This window comes from Vigna unguiculata, chromosome 2 (genome assembly GCF_004118075.2).
Source record: "Vigna unguiculata cultivar IT97K-499-35 chromosome 2, ASM411807v1, whole genome shotgun sequence".
Classification (NCBI taxonomy): domain Eukaryota; kingdom Viridiplantae; phylum Streptophyta; class Magnoliopsida; order Fabales; family Fabaceae; genus Vigna; species Vigna unguiculata.
The window spans coordinates 8,783,924-8,801,898 of NC_040280.1; the positions used below are offsets into that span (position 1 = coordinate 8,783,924).

General features: G+C 32.4%; 1 protein-coding gene across 1 annotated transcript; it reads right to left on the minus strand.

Annotated features, from left to right (window-relative positions):
* Positions 1 to 10,425: 10,425 nt before the first annotated feature.
* Positions 10,426 to 16,968, minus strand: LOC114173928 (phosphate transporter PHO1 homolog 1). Its single transcript, XM_028058609.1, has 14 exons — positions 16,088 to 16,968; positions 15,698 to 15,998; positions 14,633 to 15,044; positions 14,483 to 14,531; positions 14,314 to 14,385; positions 13,875 to 14,004; positions 13,106 to 13,226; positions 12,769 to 13,018; positions 12,557 to 12,661; positions 12,390 to 12,434; positions 12,145 to 12,297; positions 11,602 to 11,880; positions 11,059 to 11,195; positions 10,426 to 10,713 (listed from the first exon to the last, which is right to left on the minus strand). The coding sequence occupies exons 1-14, from the start codon at positions 16,310 to 16,312 to the stop codon at positions 10,623 to 10,625; spliced, it is 2,370 nt and encodes a 789-aa protein (XP_027914410.1). The 5' UTR covers positions 16,313 to 16,968; the 3' UTR covers positions 10,426 to 10,622.
* Between the last annotated feature and the right edge of the window lie 1,007 nt (positions 16,969 to 17,975).

Genomic DNA, 17,975 nt, shown 5'->3' on the forward strand with positions numbered 1-17,975 from the left:
GTTTTCATTTTATTTTATTTTATTAAGATATGTTATATTGTATGTGATATTTGTCTCAATTTCCTATTTCATGATTGTGTATGAAAAACAAAATCTTATAATCTCATTGTAGACGGTTGACCCTAAGATGTCCGACCCATTCTTTGTCGACATTTCTTCCCAAGAAGTGCATGGCAAACAAATACAATATATAATTCGGTAACATTTCAAGGAACGGGAAATTCTACCACCACCTTCTTAAATGCTCCAAATGCATCGGTTACCCTTGAAGAAAAAATTTGAGTCACTTTTTATTTAATCCCAATAGTCCAAGTGAATCCTCTCCATAACCTTTATCCTCCACATGTTTGAAGGCTAGTATACAAGAGGAAAACTGTAAATAAATAATACTCCTTCCTCTTCTAGTAAAGAAAATATAATACCAAATTATATAAATATAAGATATCTATAGTACTGTATAATATATATATATATATATGACTACTTTAAGTATGTTATATATTATTGTGGAATTTTGTGTCAAACTTTTATAAGTGTATTATAGAAAATAATAATAATAATAATAATAATAATAATCATCATCATTAATTATGACATAATAATAACAATAAATTAATAATAGAAAAAAAATTATTAGGTCGTCACATTGATGAACTTAAATCATAAAGACTAAGATACCACTTGATGATAAGTTGGGGAAATTCTTGCACACTGTGACATGTGTAAACGTGTGGCTTGGATTGTAATGAACTTACCCATATTCATTATATTAAGTTCTCTTGTAAATTTAAGTTTTGTGTATTGGATTAGATGTTAATATCTCATAGGACATATTTAATACTCGTTTTTCAGAAAGTGTTAATCAATATTCCACTTGTTGAATATCTTTGTTGTATATATCTACATGTGATCTCTATGATTTTTGTATATTGGCATCTTGATGGAATTAAATTGTTTTTGGTTTGATAACCTCAATGTTTCCTTTATATACTTCAAAGGACCAGTTTTCACCTTCAGGTGTGTTGTAATAGGAGACTTCGTTTTATCTTGATATGCGTGTAGTGTTTTTGTCAAATATTTAAAGACTTTGTCTAAACTTTTATAAAATATCTTATGTTGTTTTAGGATTTATCTAATACCTACTTCAAACTAGGTAAATTTTTAGACACATCAAATTTTGTTATTACCAAATTATGAGTGTCTTAGGCATGACTTTCATATCATTACTTGCCTCTTATCTTATAAAACCTCGTTTATACCTTAACACGATTGTGGTAAAATTTGATTATGATAAAATCCTTTAAGAGAAAAGTTTGTTGTAATCTAAAAGTTAAGTGTGAATTGGTATGGACATCTTGTCTCCTTCTTGCTTTATAGACAATTTTTATATTAGATGGTACTATTTTCACTTAAAAAAAATGTATCATGTTTTATTCAAACCTCATTCTAGAGTCTCCATGTTACTTGAAAGATGATGGCACATAGGGAGAAACATAAAACTCCTGAATGACCATCCATAAAAATGCATAATATACAATTCAAATGACAGTGTTAAGGCAAGTTCAATCTTTCATTATGATTTAACCTTTCATCAAGAAAAATTCACTTTCATCTCTCAAATTGAACCAAAATCTATGAATAAGACATTGCTTATGCAAGAAGAACTCAAACAATTTCAAAAGAATGACATTTAAAAACATGGTTAGTGAAACATATAAGATTATAAAAAATAAGGTTAGACTAGTGGACAAAAAATACTCATAACAAAATTTATAAACTACACAAAAAATTATACAATAATCACAAGGCTAAAAGTTATTCATATTTTATTTACTTTTGTTGCTTACAATAATATGAATTTATATCAAATTGATGTAAAATGCACATTTTTTTAGTGGTGCCACTAAGGAGAAGTCTATATAGAAAAATTGATGTAAAATGCACATTGTTAAAACCTGACTCACTTGTTGAAAGTTGTCTTCATCTTCAAATCCCTCTTGTTGAAAGCTTGTTAAACCCTGTGCAAGTTCCAATTTCCGGTAAGTTTTGAAAACCCTAAACCTAATTTTAATTTTTTTATCTATTTTCAATTGGGTTTTTTTTATCGTCCCTTTTTTGTGCAATTTTGGTCATTCGTTGCAAAAGAGTGGTATTGATTGATTGGTAAGCACTCTATCACTACGTTTTGCCTGCCATGGTTATCTGTTCGTGCTTGTCAATGACATGGTCATTGATGGAAACCATGGGAGTAGTCAATTAAAAGTCCTCACTGTTTTGACATGTTTAGCTATCAGATTTTTTGAATGTGAAATACACATATTTTGGCTTTGCACTTATATGTATGTTTATTAATAGAAGGATGTAACATTGCATTTGTATCAATTTTTGGTTCCTTTTAAATGTAATTGAAGCGTATTTAAAGAGTGGTACAAATGTTGATGCAAGAAATGTTGTGAATTTTTGAGCAAGATGAAAAAGTGAAAAACACATAACATAGGTTAACACTTATTTGGCCCCTGGTTTACACTTACGTTTCATACTACACTTATATGTTTCTCACTTAAAAAGAGGACAACCCAGATGAATCTTTGCCCTGATTATTTTATCACTTTCAAGTAGAAATATTTTATGTTTTCACTTGATTTGAATCAATCTATGTTTACATTCTTTGCCTAAACTAGTAAGAACACATAGTTAACTAAACAAACGCAATTCTCATGGAAAAATGATACTTGGACTTACCATTTTTATTACTTGCACGATGGGGTACACTTGCCAAACTCTTAATACTATTATGGGTTACATGTATATTAAAAAAGGCAAGGACACCAAAATTATTCTTCAAAATGCTGTGAATTTTTAACCATGATGAAAACGTGAAAAACACATAACGTGTGTTAGCACTTATTTGACCCCTAGTTCACACCTACATTTCATACTGCAGTTATATGTTGTTCTCACCTAAAAAATGGACAAATGCTTTAGCTATTCATGATTACATGTACATAAAAAAGGCAAGGACTCCAAAATTACTGTTCAAAATGTTGTGAATTTTTGTCCTTGATGAAAAACTGAAAAACGAATAACGTGGGTTAACACTTATTTGGCCCTAGTTCACATTTACATTTCGTACTGCACTTATATGTTATTCTCACCTAAAAAGAGAACAAATGCTTTAACTATTCACGGTTACATGTACATAAAAAGGCAAGGACTCCACAATTATTGTTCAAAATCTTGTGAATTTCTTACCATGATGAAAAACTGAAAATCCATAATGTGGGTTCGCACTTATTTGGCCCTTGGTTCACACTTTATTTAATACTGCACTTGTATGTTATTCTTATAAAAAAGGAGGACAAGTACTTCAACTACTTATGATAACATGTACATAAATAAGACAAGGACTCCAAAATTATTCTTCAAAAGGTTGTGAATTTCTAACCATCATGAAGAAGTGAAAACCACATAACGTGGGTTAGCACTTATTTTGCCCTTGGTTCACACTTACATTGCATACTACATGTATATGTTATTCTCACTAAAAAGCGGACAAATGTATTAGCTATTGACAATTACATGTACATAAAAAAGGCAAGGACTCTAAAATTATTGTTCAAAATATTGTGAATTTTTGTCCTTGATGAAAAAGTGAAAAATGAATAACGTGGGTTAGCACTTATTTGGCCCCTAGTTCACATGTGTCATACTGCACTTATCTATTATTCTCATCTAAAAAGAAGACAAATGCTTTAGCTATTCATGGTTACATGTACATAAAAAAGGCAAGGACTCAACAATTATTGTTCAAAATGTTGTGAATTTCTTACCATGATGAAAAAGTGAAAACCCATAATGTGGGTTTGCACTTATTTGACCCCTAGTTCACACTTTGTTTAATACTGCAATTATATGTTATTCTTACCTAAAAAGAGAACAAGTAGTTTAGCTACTCATAGTAGCATGTACATAAATAATTCAAGGACTCCAAAATTTTCTTCACAATGTTGTGAATTTCTAACCATGATGAAGAAGTGAAAACCACATAACGTGGTTTAGCACTTATTTGGCCTTTGGTTCACACTTGTGTTTCATATTACACTTATATGCTATTCTCACATAAAAAGAGGACAAATGCTTTAGCTAGTCATGGTTACATGTACATAAGGCAAGGACTCCAAAATTATTGTTCAAAATGTTGTGAATTTTTTATCATGTTTAAAAAGTTAAAAACCCATGTCGTGGGTTAGCACTTATTTGACCACTGGTTCACACTTCACTATAAAAAATGATGTATATAATGACGTTTTTAATATGACGGTTAACTAAAAACGTCGTACTTTATATTATAATATGCCATTTTATCAATTATCAAACTATGTATGTATAATATGACATTTATAACCACCGCTTCTTACATCGTCATACTATTCATTAAAATTGTGACATTTTTTAACGACATTTTATATAAAACTTTAATTTTTACATTTACTAAAATAATTCCCACTAAATCCCTTCTCTATATTCTTCTCTCAAATTTTTCGTTTTCCACTTCCTTCTCTACCTAAATCCCACTCTAAACACCAAGTTCCACTGTTAGACTCACTGAACGCTATCGTGACGGAGATACACTCAACAGTTCAATCTGTTGGCTGCTATCCGTTGTAACCACTTCTGTCGCATTGTCCGCTATTCATTGGCTCACCTTTGGGTTCACATTCTCGTTCCCAATTCAGTTCTCGATTCGTTGTTCAGTGTTTGTTGTAACCACTTCAGATGCGTTCTCGGTTTGTGTTGTTCGATCTCCTTACGGTCTTACCTCATTCACATTCTTCATTTGTGTTATAGGGTTTTTTTATTTATTTTTCAATAGAATTTTCTACTGTTATTATTTAGGGTTCATTAGAAATTTAGGCTTCTTGAAATGTGTTTTAATTTTACTATGGGCACTACTAAGCCCAATATTTGCTATATAACGCAATAGACATTTGTTAGTGTTTCATCCTAGAAGTGCCTCTTTCTGGTTTGGACAAAGTTGTGTGATTGTAAATCATTGAGGGACCTGCGACACTCGTCTAGCTTAACATCTCATTTGCACGCTCACTTTGTCATTGTTTTTACCATATGAGAATTGTAGAAACCATAGCTAATTTGTGTGTGGGAAGAAAGTGTGAATAGAAAGGTGTTGAGATTCTTGTGATAGGTGTTATTAATTGTATATCCCTTTTGCTTATGTTTAAACAATACGTGAATGTTAAGTATTAGAGTGACAAATAAAAGAACATACAGAATATGAATTATTTCACCTTTCCAATCAAAATTAGAAATTACAAGAAAACATATACTTAATCACTGAAAAATGAAATCAAATCAAGTTTGGGAAAAATAATGGGAAATTTTGCTTCTTTTAGAAGGAAAAGTTAACCAACATATAGATAAAAAAAACAAGGTAAAAAGGTTGTCTTCAAAGAGGGGATGGAATTGGAATGCATGCATATATTGTGTTTTAGACGAGAGAACCACTACCTGAGAAATCAACATGCGTAGAATGTGTGGTATTGTTCATGGGTGTATACTCAGTTTTTATGGTTTGTGTTTTTATGGTTTGCGTGAGGTCATTGGCAAGGCTTGATAGATCCATAGCTGGGCACGCAAAAGCTGGTTTGAAAGGTGTAACACGAGGCACAAATACTGAACCAAATATGATTTGAAAAAATTTTCGCATCTTTGGTCTCTCACTAGCAATAGGATGAGAGCATGCCAGCCATAGTTTCAGAATCCTCTCTGCCTTTTCAGCCACACAATCATTTCCAAGTCTTGGACAATATAATAGTCTTGCACATTTTTTCTAAAGGAGGCACCACCAACACTAGGAACTTCTTCATTTGTTTTTCAACTTCAATAGAGTGTGAATTCTTGATAGCCCTGGTGAACATTCACGTAAATCATGTCTTCATATGCCAACCCTCTAAAAAAGTAGAGCAAATTGCTCCTTCTAGAACTCCCTCCAAGATCTCAATAAAACCATATTTTGATGATTTGCTGCAAGTTGGAAGAGCGACAACCATATTTTAACATTTTAATTTTTTTTTTTGTGGAAAAGAAAATTTACCAAAAATAAAGTAAGGAATTTGAATTTTGAAGTTTCTTTTGTGCCATTTTTGGAAGGCTTAAAATGGAGTATATTAGGATCGAAAGTTTTAGCATACCTGAAAGTTATTTTTTTTATTCTTTATTTGATTAGATATTTTTGTCAATCAATTTTGTAGATAATTTATTTATTCTTTATTTGATATTTTCTTTGATTAGATAATTTCTTTAATTTTTGTCAAACATTGCTTGCTTATATTGCTTATAGGGAAGATGTTCCTAAATCTCTTTTACAATGGTTGCTGCTTTGGTACACCCGTATGCTAATGAGGTATAATTTACTTAAGAAAATTACTTAATCTTATTGTATTGTTTTAAAATTGTTCAACTACTTAAATTCTTTATTCATTCAATTCACAGGACATTCAAAGTGATGTACCGTCTCTAAATGATATAGGACAATCAAACGACAAAAGCAAATTATACATTTAATTATAGAATTGTAGTTCGATTTTTGACAATTATTTTTAATATAGTCTATTTTATGTTTTAATATTTCAACTCTTGCACTTTGATATTGTTGAGCAATCAATGAAATTTCATCTTTTTGTTCATTTTTGTTTGTACTCGCATATACTTTTTTAGAGTTTTATAATTTTTGTAAATAATTTTGTCATTATTAAGGACAAAATATATTAAATTACGAAATTAAAATATAGGTGGATAATAATGAATAATAAAATATTACTAAATTATGAAATTATAAATATAGGTAGATAATAATAAATAATAAAATAATTTATTAAATAATTATTTATAATATTGACATTTATTAATGTTGTAATATGATGTGAAATATGGCATTTGTAAATGTCGCTCTTTCCACTGGATTCGTTTTCCAGTAAGTAAGAAACGTCATTTTTAACTGACATAATTACCTCTTTAAAACGCCACTTTATACAATGTATAACATGGCGTTTGTTGCGGCGTTTAAGTACAAAACACCATATTATACTTTGTAGCGACAAGAATTATGACGTTTTCGAAAAACACCACTAGCATAAATAGCGACGTTTAAAAACATTGTTATTTGCAAAATTAAATGTCGTAACTTACACGATTTTTTGTAGTGCTTGCATTTCATACTGGACTTATATGTTATTCTCATCTAAAAAAAGGACAAGTGATTTAACTATTCACAATTACATGTACATAAATAAGGCAAGGAGTCCAAAATTATACTTGAAAATATTGTCAATTATGACCATGTTTCAAAAAGTGAAAAACACACAATTGGGTTAACGCTTATTTGACTCCTGGTTCACACATGCTTATCATACTGGACTTATATGTTATTCTAACCTAGAAAGAGGAGAAGTGCTTTAGTTATTTATGGTTAATACGCCAAATAACCTTTTCAGCCATTTACGGTTACATGTTACTGATAATGCGAATCAGTCACAATTAAGGTGGGACATGTATAATCAACATCGACAGGTAATGCACAATTCAAATATCGTGGGTTGACACTTAATAGCTTTAAACAAGGCACAAATTTACCTTCAACAACAGTCAAACTTTCCATAAACTGTTTTCATTCCTCTTTTGGGAAATCAAAAGTGTTGTACTCTATTGCATGAAGAATCATATCACGGTGAATATTTTTTGGATCCAGAACCCATTCACATGTTGAAGCTCTTCCTATGATGAAGAAATAGTTTGTCAATAGAACCTACTGTAAATAATTAACAATGGAATGCAATATAATATTTAGTAAAAATAACTTGAAATACTTCTAGAATGATGACCAAAACTTTACTCATTCACTCAACTTGTCAAAATGGTATTTTGTGAAGTATTGTTTGCTTGGGAACATAGTGTCCAAATACTTATACTTGGGTTCACACTTATTTACTCACGTGTTATGCCATATATATTGTCATAAATGCAGGAAATATCATGTTTACTTGAAAAACTTAAAGTGAACACTTACTTAGTCACGTATGCTAAGAGGTATCACAAAAGTGCAAAAGAAATCAGTTGGGTTGACACTTATTTATATTTGACTTTGCAAGTACTTCTGACAGTAGGTGCCTAAGTTTATTTGAAAGCCTTCACTGATTAAGGGGTTAGGATTCACTCTTTTCTTAATCGACAAAGGAATGCAGAAGGGACTGACTAAAAACACAGTTAACCATTGTATAATGATAGAGTGCTTACCAATCAACCAATACCACTCTTCCGCAACGAAGGACCGAACTACACAAAGAAATTTACGATAAAAACCCCAATTGAAAACAGACGAAAAAAATTAAAATTAGGTTTAGGATTTTCAGAACTTGTGGGGAATTGGAACTTGCACAGGGTTTAACAAGCTTTCAACAAGAGGGCTTCGAAGATGAAGATGAATTTCGACAATTGAGTCGGATTTCAACAATGCGGGATCCAACAATAAGGGTTTGAAGAAAAACAAAAAAGCTTTCAACAATAATAATATAGTCAACACCACCAGCAAGGGTTCAAGAGCTTCATGCGAGATTGAAGAAGAAGAGGAGTTGAAGAAGAAGAGGACTTTAAGAAGGAGAGGAGTTGAAGAGTCCTGAAACCCACTTTGTTCAAACCCCTTTCCTTTCTCTTTTCTCTCAGTTAAAAAAAAAAAAATACCCACTTAATTGTCACATATGGGTTGCAAGAGAAGTAGCCAAATTCTTTATGTTATTATATCATTATCAAAAAAAAAAAAATACTCACGCATAAAATGACTTCACTGTATCTAAGTAAGGATTCAAAATAGTAAATTGTACCATTTATCCTTAGATAATTGATCTACTTTTATATCTTGTAATGTTTAAGGATATTATTTATGTTGTTTATCTGTGTACACATTTTCAATCTAAGTTAAAAAAAATTTTGACTTAATAATTGTTAAACAAAATTTGCATTATTTTATTAGAATGGCTTTAACTTGATCTTTGTTTTAATACAATATAATATATTAAATGGATGAGTAAAGTTTTACTTTGTTACAGATTATATGGTCATTTAACACTTGTTTTAGTCTTTTAATATTAAGTGTATATTTTTTCTTATTATGATGTAGATACAATAGTGGAGATAATGTCCCATTAGATCACATGCATTGTATCAATATTTGATTAGACGGATCACTATTTAACAACTTTAACATAATTTTTTCTTTAATAATTTCTTTTTAATAAATTTGTTATTGTTTTTCTTATTCCACTAGCGGTTTAAATAGTGTTTTGAACAATGAAACCAAATATTTAAGACAATTTTAAAATTAGAGATATTTAAAGAAAAAACTAGTAGGAATAAAAAGAAAAATCCAATTATTTATCAAAGATAAATATTTTTTTTAATACTTAAAATAAAATGTGGATAATAGATAGATTCCCAATTCACTTCGGAGTGGATTCATTTAATTCAAAACGTACTTGATAAAATATATGGAATGAATCAACCCTTCACCTTATGATAACTTTGGTGGGTTCTTGTTCTTGATTACATTATGGACGATTTCAGTGACACCATGATGGCAACAATGAAACATTGGTATACAACAACATGATATTTTTCACCGAATACATTTCTCAAATCTTCATGTAAAATATTTCGGACCAATTGTACGAGGTAAAGATCTATTGTTTGTTATCTTTCTACTATTTGATTTAGCCTACCTTATCCTCTTCAACTTTTATGCCTTAACAATGAGCACAATTTCAAAATTGAACCAATAGGGATAGTGTCTCCAAACAGCACCTATTGTATAAACCACTTTGAGATATTGATGCTTAATTTGTTGAAAAAGCTAGTTGCTCAATCTTCTTTATAGGTATTCCTTTATAGTTGAAGTAGACTGTATATATTATCTTTCTTTTTTTTTATAATAACTGAAAATTATAAAATTTTATAGTAATTATTTTAAAAATCATGTTTACAATAACTTTTAATTTATTGATAATTAATATCAAAATCAATTCATTCTTTTATTGAATGGACATTTGCAAAGTATTTTTCAGAAAGTGATTTAAATTATCACTACACATTTTACTTTGAGTATTTTTATTAACCCTTAAATTGTCATCGGGAGAGAAGACAAGATTGATTTGACCTAATCCCCTATAGAAAAAAAAGGGATTTGCCAATTCTTTTGAGGAATAACTCAATTATATTCCCAAAGCATATTAACCCTATCAGTTTTATTGGAGAACATGCTATTTTGCTTTCCCATTTCTTTAATTGTAAATTATACACAATGTTGTGGATGATATAATAAGGGATCTAAAAAGTACATAAAATAAAGTGGAGCAACACTTTTTCATTAATTTTGTATTTCTTGTTAATGAAAAATTGTATAATAGAATTGAGGATGATATGAGGCAAATAAACCAAATGAAATAATCAAGTTGATCAATGTTACATCAACTTGAAGGAAGACAACAAATCTTCTCCTTGAAATACTTGTCTGGAAGCATCCCCAACCTCGAATAAATCACCCAATGGCTTTATTATTAGTCTTCTTCATCAACTTCATGAAAAGGAAGTGGTACTATCTTCACTGCTCTAAACTTCCCAGCATTATTTAGATGCTCATTCTCCAATCTGCACCAGAAAAATATTATTTTTCATGATATGTTTTTGTGTAAACTTCACGTGACTGATACACAGTTTGTAATGGTAAAACAAATCTTGAGGTAAACTTAGTCTCAGAATGTTTTCGAACATCCTATTTTATAATATTGGTAACTGTTGGCTTGGTACCAATGATGTTGATAAGATATAAAACTTAAGATAGTACAAATTATAAAATATGAGTACTAAAATCATGTTTTTCAAAGACAGGAACTAATTTTGACATAAAATTTGAGAAACCTGGTTCGTATCAGACAAAGATTATGCATGTATGTTGTGTCATGAGTGAAAATAAATGCACTTTAACTCATTTACCTGAAGAAATTCCATAGCCCTCGTCTAATAACTTCAAGAGATGCTAAAAATAAGCATGTAACTCGATAATCAACATTTTCAAAACTTGAATGAAGAACAGTTTGCAACCAAGCAAGCCTCAGAACAAGATTTAACCCCTGCATAAATTGCCAAAGTTTTTCATGGTCAATGTGTGAAAATGGAAGGGTCCATATTTGCAAATAGTAATTAGCTCCTATTATGTGTGGTTTTAGTATCAGGCAAAATATAACCTTCTGTTGTTATCTTTTGTCCTTTTTTGATCTAGATTTGGAGAATCTCACTTTAATTTGTGTAATGGCCTTATCAGCATTTCTTTTGAGAATATGTTGATTCTCCACTTTGTGACATTTTATTATCATGAACACCCAATAGCATGGTTGATGTGTTGTTTGGTTAGATTACGATAATTAGCATGTTTGAATAATTTTGATGAGTGAAGGTAGCTTTTGGGTGCCAATTGTAAGGCAATGGTCCACACTACAGGGTCCTAGGTGAATAGATAGAGAGGGGCCTGACATGTACCATTGAGAAGTAGTAAATGGCTTTTCTGTGAAGCATTAATTCATTCCTTAACCATGGATTCTTGGAATTCATTTGAAGCAAACCCCAGTCTTTTACAAAGTCCCAGTACAATTGGTACATAGTTGCTGCACTTGACATGATCACCAGAACACAGAGCCACCCTACACTCCCATCTTTCTCATAAGCCACTTTGGCACCAGCTGCTAACATTGCTGATACATATTTTCCCAGATTCACAAGGTGGCTTGTTTGCCCTTCATCAAACCATCTCCTAGCACACTGCAAAACATCAGTTATAGGACACATCAGTTCTACCCTTTTGGAATGGATATCATGATATGCTTCAAAGGAAGAAAAGTTCAAATCTTTCAAAGTAAATTGCAGTATCAGTCCTTGAGGGCTTTTGAGATTACCATGACCCTTGTTTTCTAAATGGTTATTGCAGGATAATCAAAAGGGTAATGTAGCAGTCAAAGAGTATCATGAGAAACTTGGCTGAACCTAAACAAGTGTTGATGTAATTTACTCAGTGTTTTGTTTTACCTGCATAGCTCTCCAATAGTAGGGGAGAAATGACACTGCATAAGCAAGATCTCTATAGTGCTTTGTCCTCATGCAATATCCATAGTCCTGAGTTTTATAGCTACCAGTTATATAGTAACATGCCACGTACTCAAGGCTCCTGAGCATTGGCACCTGCAAAATAATGATACAACTGTTGAATAAATATTACATTTTTTCCTTAGAGTAAAAAGCTATTCATTAATGGTAATGAAAAATCTTCATACCTGACTACAAAGTTGATCAGCCATGAAAAAATCCAGCATGACAACCTGAAAAGAAGAGAGAAGCCAAATTGTTTCATTGAACATCTTTTCACTTTTTGGACAATTAGTGCTACTGTTTGTTGTGCCTGATGACATGATTCTACAATGATGATAGTGGGAAACACTACCTTGTAAAGGGGTGACAAAATTATGTTTCTTATCACACAAAGGAAACGGTAACGGCTTGACCGGTATATAATGTTGAAGGGACACACTAGTATTAATAAGAAGCCCTGCAAGTGCAGTAACAGTGTTAAATTTTCAGCTGTGCTTACTAAAGTATTAGGCCAAAAAAATGTAAAAGTGAATGTGATGTATAATGTATGATAAGCATATTTACCAGAAGTAGAAGTCCAGGAATGTCTTGTACTTTGGCATATGAATACCCTTTTGTCAGTAGAGTCAGATGAAGAAACGTAACACCAACCACAACACTCATTGCCATCGTGCAAATTAAGAATATATCTCTATACTTGAGTTCCTTGGTAGGGGCCAGCTCAAAAATGAAGCTGTAGTTTATACGAGTTTTTCTCCATGCAAGAATATTGCAACCATAGAGAAAGAAATGTAGGAACACAAGGCTGAACATGCTGCAAAGACATGACAGAACTTATTGATGTGCAAATACTATGCAAATTTGACTTATGTTTTCTGATGTAAGAACCACTTTTACTTACCTAAGCACAGGGTAGACGGTTTCCATGTACACAGAATTTTGATGTGGTCTGTACAAACCAGTCACATGAGCCATTATAGCATATCCCGCAAGAAGTGCCAAGAAGCATCCAGTAAATAGTCCTGATTTTGTTTGAAACATAATCTCTAATAAGTTATTTTGGAAGTAAGTAACTTTCTACACAATCTGCACTCTTTAGAGTAAAAAGTGTTTGAAAATTTTGTATCTATTCACCCCTTAAATTCACCTAGAATTAATCATTAAGGTCATGGAACTTTAAATTTGACTCTATTTTCTTGGTTTTAGCTTGCAAGCATGATCAAAATAGGTTTAGGTTTACCAAAACAAGGACATGATGAAACAAATGTTATGGTGCTGGTGTACTATAATTGCAATAAAGGAACCCACATAGGCATAATCTTGTTAGTGAAACCCACATAGGCACCATTGCCAAAGAGCCACTGAGATACTTCCCTTATATGTTTAGATAGGCTTTTTAAGTTTTATCCTTCATAAGGTTATGTATGGCTCAAATATGATTAATAGAGAGTAGCATGGGACCTGTACTTCCCATCCACTATAGAGTGGACCAGTTACTGCCATTCCTTTTGTGAACCTAGTGCATTAAAAGGTTCCTTATTGTGGTTTCTTTTGATACCAATGGTCACAAAGCACAAGACTAAAGATCTCTACCAAAATGGTTGACAAGCAAAAGACACAAAATAGAAGTTCAAGTAAAAAAGATCAATACTTGGCTGAGAGCAACTCACCAATGAAGAAAGTTACAGCATGTGATTCTTTGCGTTGGCTTGGTTTAAGGTATTTCATGGCCTTTCTTCGGTTTTCCTCAGCAAAATTTTTGATGAACAGTTCCTCAACTTCGTCTGCTAACTTCACCACCTGTCATTTCTCAGAGTAATAAGCAAACAAAACAAAGCCAGTTCAAAAAGTTAAAGAAACCCTTGTGCAAGTGACAGACAGCCATATCTAATTTTTATTTTGCATGATTCAAGGTCATCTAGTGGTGCACAAAATGAAACATAGGATTATTGGCCACTTGAGATTGTCGGTGACCATTCATGTGCAAGCATAACTTGTGGCCAAACTCTTGACATGATTTGATATGTATCACACATATTTTTATCAGTCCATTTGATGGAACTCAGATATTTTACTAGGAAGCAGTTTTAGTGTATGTCTGAGATTTACCTTATCTGAGCTACTGAAATAGGAACTCTCAACCACTTTGAGATAAATGGGAAGAATTTGTTTTTCTGTGACCTGAAAAACCACAAAGAAATGTTTTGTACTGTTTGTTTAGTACAACATAGTTGAAACCCAATTTGTAGCATCAACTTTGAAGCCTCTAATTCTTTACCTTATCAAACTTCTTCAGAATCTTTATAAATGCAAGCATGTTTAAGTTCCTGAAAATTGAACAAAACATAAGATTTTTCATATTAAATGGAATACATCTGTTAAGTTTATTAAACAAACATGCTTGAAAAACAAGTTTTGTTTTTTTTACCTGTAAACTTTGAGATATCCTAGGCCTTTGTAGAGCTCAATGAAACCTCCTTTGATCATCTTTTCAGCATGGTGCAAATTAGTTTTGTTCAGGTGCATGTTTCCACCTTCTGGACCACATTTCCTTGAAGACTGGTTAAGCAAATCTTCCCTGAGAAGGTAGCTTATGGCTGAAAAGGTTCTGGATGGTGTGGTCAAGGGAATGTTTATCCTCAGATTCTTCCCTTGGCAGTTGATCACACGGCCAGAAAGTGTTCTGAATTTACCATCTTCTCTTTTCATTTGCAAAGACTTGGCAAGTTCTTCTGCACCAGGGGAATCTGAAAATGGAGCCTCAATTTTCTCCAATTCATCTGTGCTTGTTGTGTCCTGCAGTTCTTCTTGCTGTGGTCTGCTCCTAACAGAGTCCTCCTCTGTTTCCAATGAACAGACTTTTAGACACACATAATTACTCATCACTTCTCATATCATGTTTCATGCATAAAACACAAAAAAAATGTTTAACAGTCGTTGTCATGACAATCGTTTTTGTTTGTGTTTCATGCTCATTTAGTTTGGTTAATTATAAAAGTTTGATTATATAAAGCAAATAAAGAAAAAAAACAGTAATTGTTCACTAAGGGTTTCACAAAACTCACATGAACTGTGTATATTTATTTCTGTGTAATATCATTTTATATTTCTAAATTTTCCAGTCAATGTTTATTTCCGAAAACCTTCATTTCGCTTTACTTTGGAGAAATTCGTGCACATGTTATTCCTACTGAATAGTATCACCGAAAAATGAATGAGTTGTCTTATCATCCAGTGTTGCTAGTTGTTATACGTAAAAGGTGACATGGGTGGATGAGTTTTTTTAAACAAATATTATTGGAAACTTAGAAAAATATGAGTTTAACAACAAATAGTTATCATGTTAATACATGTGTGCTAACATGAGGGAAATACTATTCAATATGATAGTTGAAAGAAAACAATTGCAATGAAATGAACTTGTGAATAAACATTCATTCATATGAAGGACATTGAATTATGTAAGATGAGAGAAACAAAGTTAGTTGTTTACCATTTGAGAATGTGCATGAGATAGATTGATCTTCCTTGGAGCCATGGGAAGAGCCTGCTTTGCTCTGCTGCTCCTTGAACGTGGTTTTGAGAATAAGGAGGATTTCCATTTGTTTTTTCAAGGAATCTCCTCTATCCATGAACTCTTTCTCCTTGGTTCTGTAGAACTTGTTGACCTTGTTTAGTTGCTGGTCCAGACATGCAAAAAATTCTTTGGTGGCATCAGTGTCAGAAAACTGATCTAGCAGTTCAGTCTCATACATGTCCCCATTAAAAGATGATGAGGCAAGTTTCCTATGGACCTGAAAAAGACCAAAAGAAGCATAAAAAAATGATAAAATTGAGAAAACTTTGTTTCTTATATGTGTGTCTTAAGAGAAAGATGGATTACTTGTATTGGTCCATGCTCTCTATGTTGGTGGCCAAATGGAGAGTAGTTTCTTAGTGATGAAAATATGTACTTAGGTAAAGAAGTGCTAGTGTTGTTGGGTGTGTTGTTGGTGTTATTAAAAAGATGGAGTTTTTTGAGGTCCTTCTTGAGTTGCCAATAATCAACAAAGGCCTCTTTCCATTCCGGAATGAGTTGCCCCTCGAACTGCTTTGAGAACTTCACCATCTTCTGTGTTTGTTGTTGGAAACCTCAGAAGGAAGAAGTAGAGTGTGTAGCTCTAGATGATGAGTGTGTTGTTGCCTTGTGAGTGCTTAAGGGAAACCCAAAATGACATAATATATGGAGTTGGAAAAGGTATTTTGATTGATGTTGTGGTACTGATGCTCTTGAGCACATTCTATAATATACTTAGATCCTATGCTTCTCCACTTGAGGATTTGGCATGTACAATGGCATGCCTCACCGGAAAGTAACCAAACCACCACGGGTTAGGATCACTCCTCGGCCAACATGTCTTCATGAGGATTTTGAAAAGGGTGGCAATTTAAAGTGGTTCTGTCCGAGAAGGGACAAATTAGACTATTCAGAGATAGACAGAGGATGACCAAGCTTTTCCAATTCATAAAGTTTGCCACAATAATTCACTAGCAAAAATCAGAGTTATTGTTGTTGCTGATGTTGTTAATATACAAACTGTCTAGGTAAATTCAATAGTCTCATATCACTTAAGAGTCGATATCAAGAACAATTAAAATACTCTTACCTCCTCTCACCCCAAAGAACTGTGATGAAGTTTCAGACTAATACCTTGGATGTGATGATTGATCTTAGCGATGTCACTTCACAGACTTGGAATTGAAACGCAAACAAACAATCTAAGGGCATTTCTGATTTTTGATATGGATTGTATTTAGTGTGATTGTTTGGTATGTTAAGTCAAGAATTTGTTGAATAGTTAAAAAGCGAAATATATTGGCTAAATTATTTGCTAGCACACAAAGGTGTTCTCTAATTAGCCCAACCTGATTTCCACTAATTCAGGATAACTAAAAGCTTTTCACAACTTCTCCACTTTCATTAAGCAACCCCTTTTGTTTAACTGTAAAGTTGAGTCCATTCCTCACATATAAACCAAGAGGTTGCACTCATCACTTCAAAAGCATCACAATTTCAATTTCGTCAAGTTTTGGCAATTGAGTTCTAAGAGACCTTGATTGATGAGTGGCAATGAGAAGTCAATTTTGTAGCACAGAAAACCATAGGGGAGAACATGACCACCTCTTGCTTCCCTATTTCCGTGCCAAAAAGAATATCTGCAAAATATATGGAAAAAGTAGCATACTGAAATTTTATAAATCCAACACGTATTTGCACACTCGTAGTGCCAAATCTTCTTTAAATTATTACTGCTATAGATTAGGTAAGTTCCAACACCTGATGTTGGAATCTTTGTACAAGGGAATTAGTAGATAAGGCTCACTTTAATACGCGGTTTTGGTATGGAATAATTCCTCCATCCTGCATGTCCAATGTACTTAGGATAAGCAGCATATAATAGTGTGATGACATATCTGATGAGGCTGGTAATATATTTGGCATACCAGTATCTTGCTAATAACAATACTGAATTCTGTGTTCTATTCCTTGGTTCTAAACCCACTATCTACCCTACTTGTAAACATGATTGGACCTTCAATGAAAAAGCTACAAAAACTGTAACATATATGTACCCTTTCCACTCCTTGTTCTCTCCTCAGACTCACACCAATTTGGATTGAGTTAACGAGTTTAATGCACATAAGAGATTTAGACCACCTTTAATTATAAATCTTAATGCAATGAATTTATGGATCTTATTCAATTTTCTCATTATTTACTTCCTGGAACT

Coding starts and splice junctions, on each gene's coding strand:
- LOC114173928 (XM_028058609.1), bottom strand. CDS start 16,312: ATGGTGAAGTTCTCAAAGCAGTTCGAGGGGCAACTCATTCCGGAATGG. Junction 14,386..14,482: donor TTCTGAAGAAGTTTGATAAG/GTAAAGAATTAG, acceptor GTGGTTTTTCAG/GTCACAGAAAAACAAATTCT. Junction 14,005..14,313: donor ATTTCAGTAGCTCAGATAAG/GTAAATCTCAGA, acceptor GAGAAATGACAG/GTGGTGAAGTTAGCAGACGA.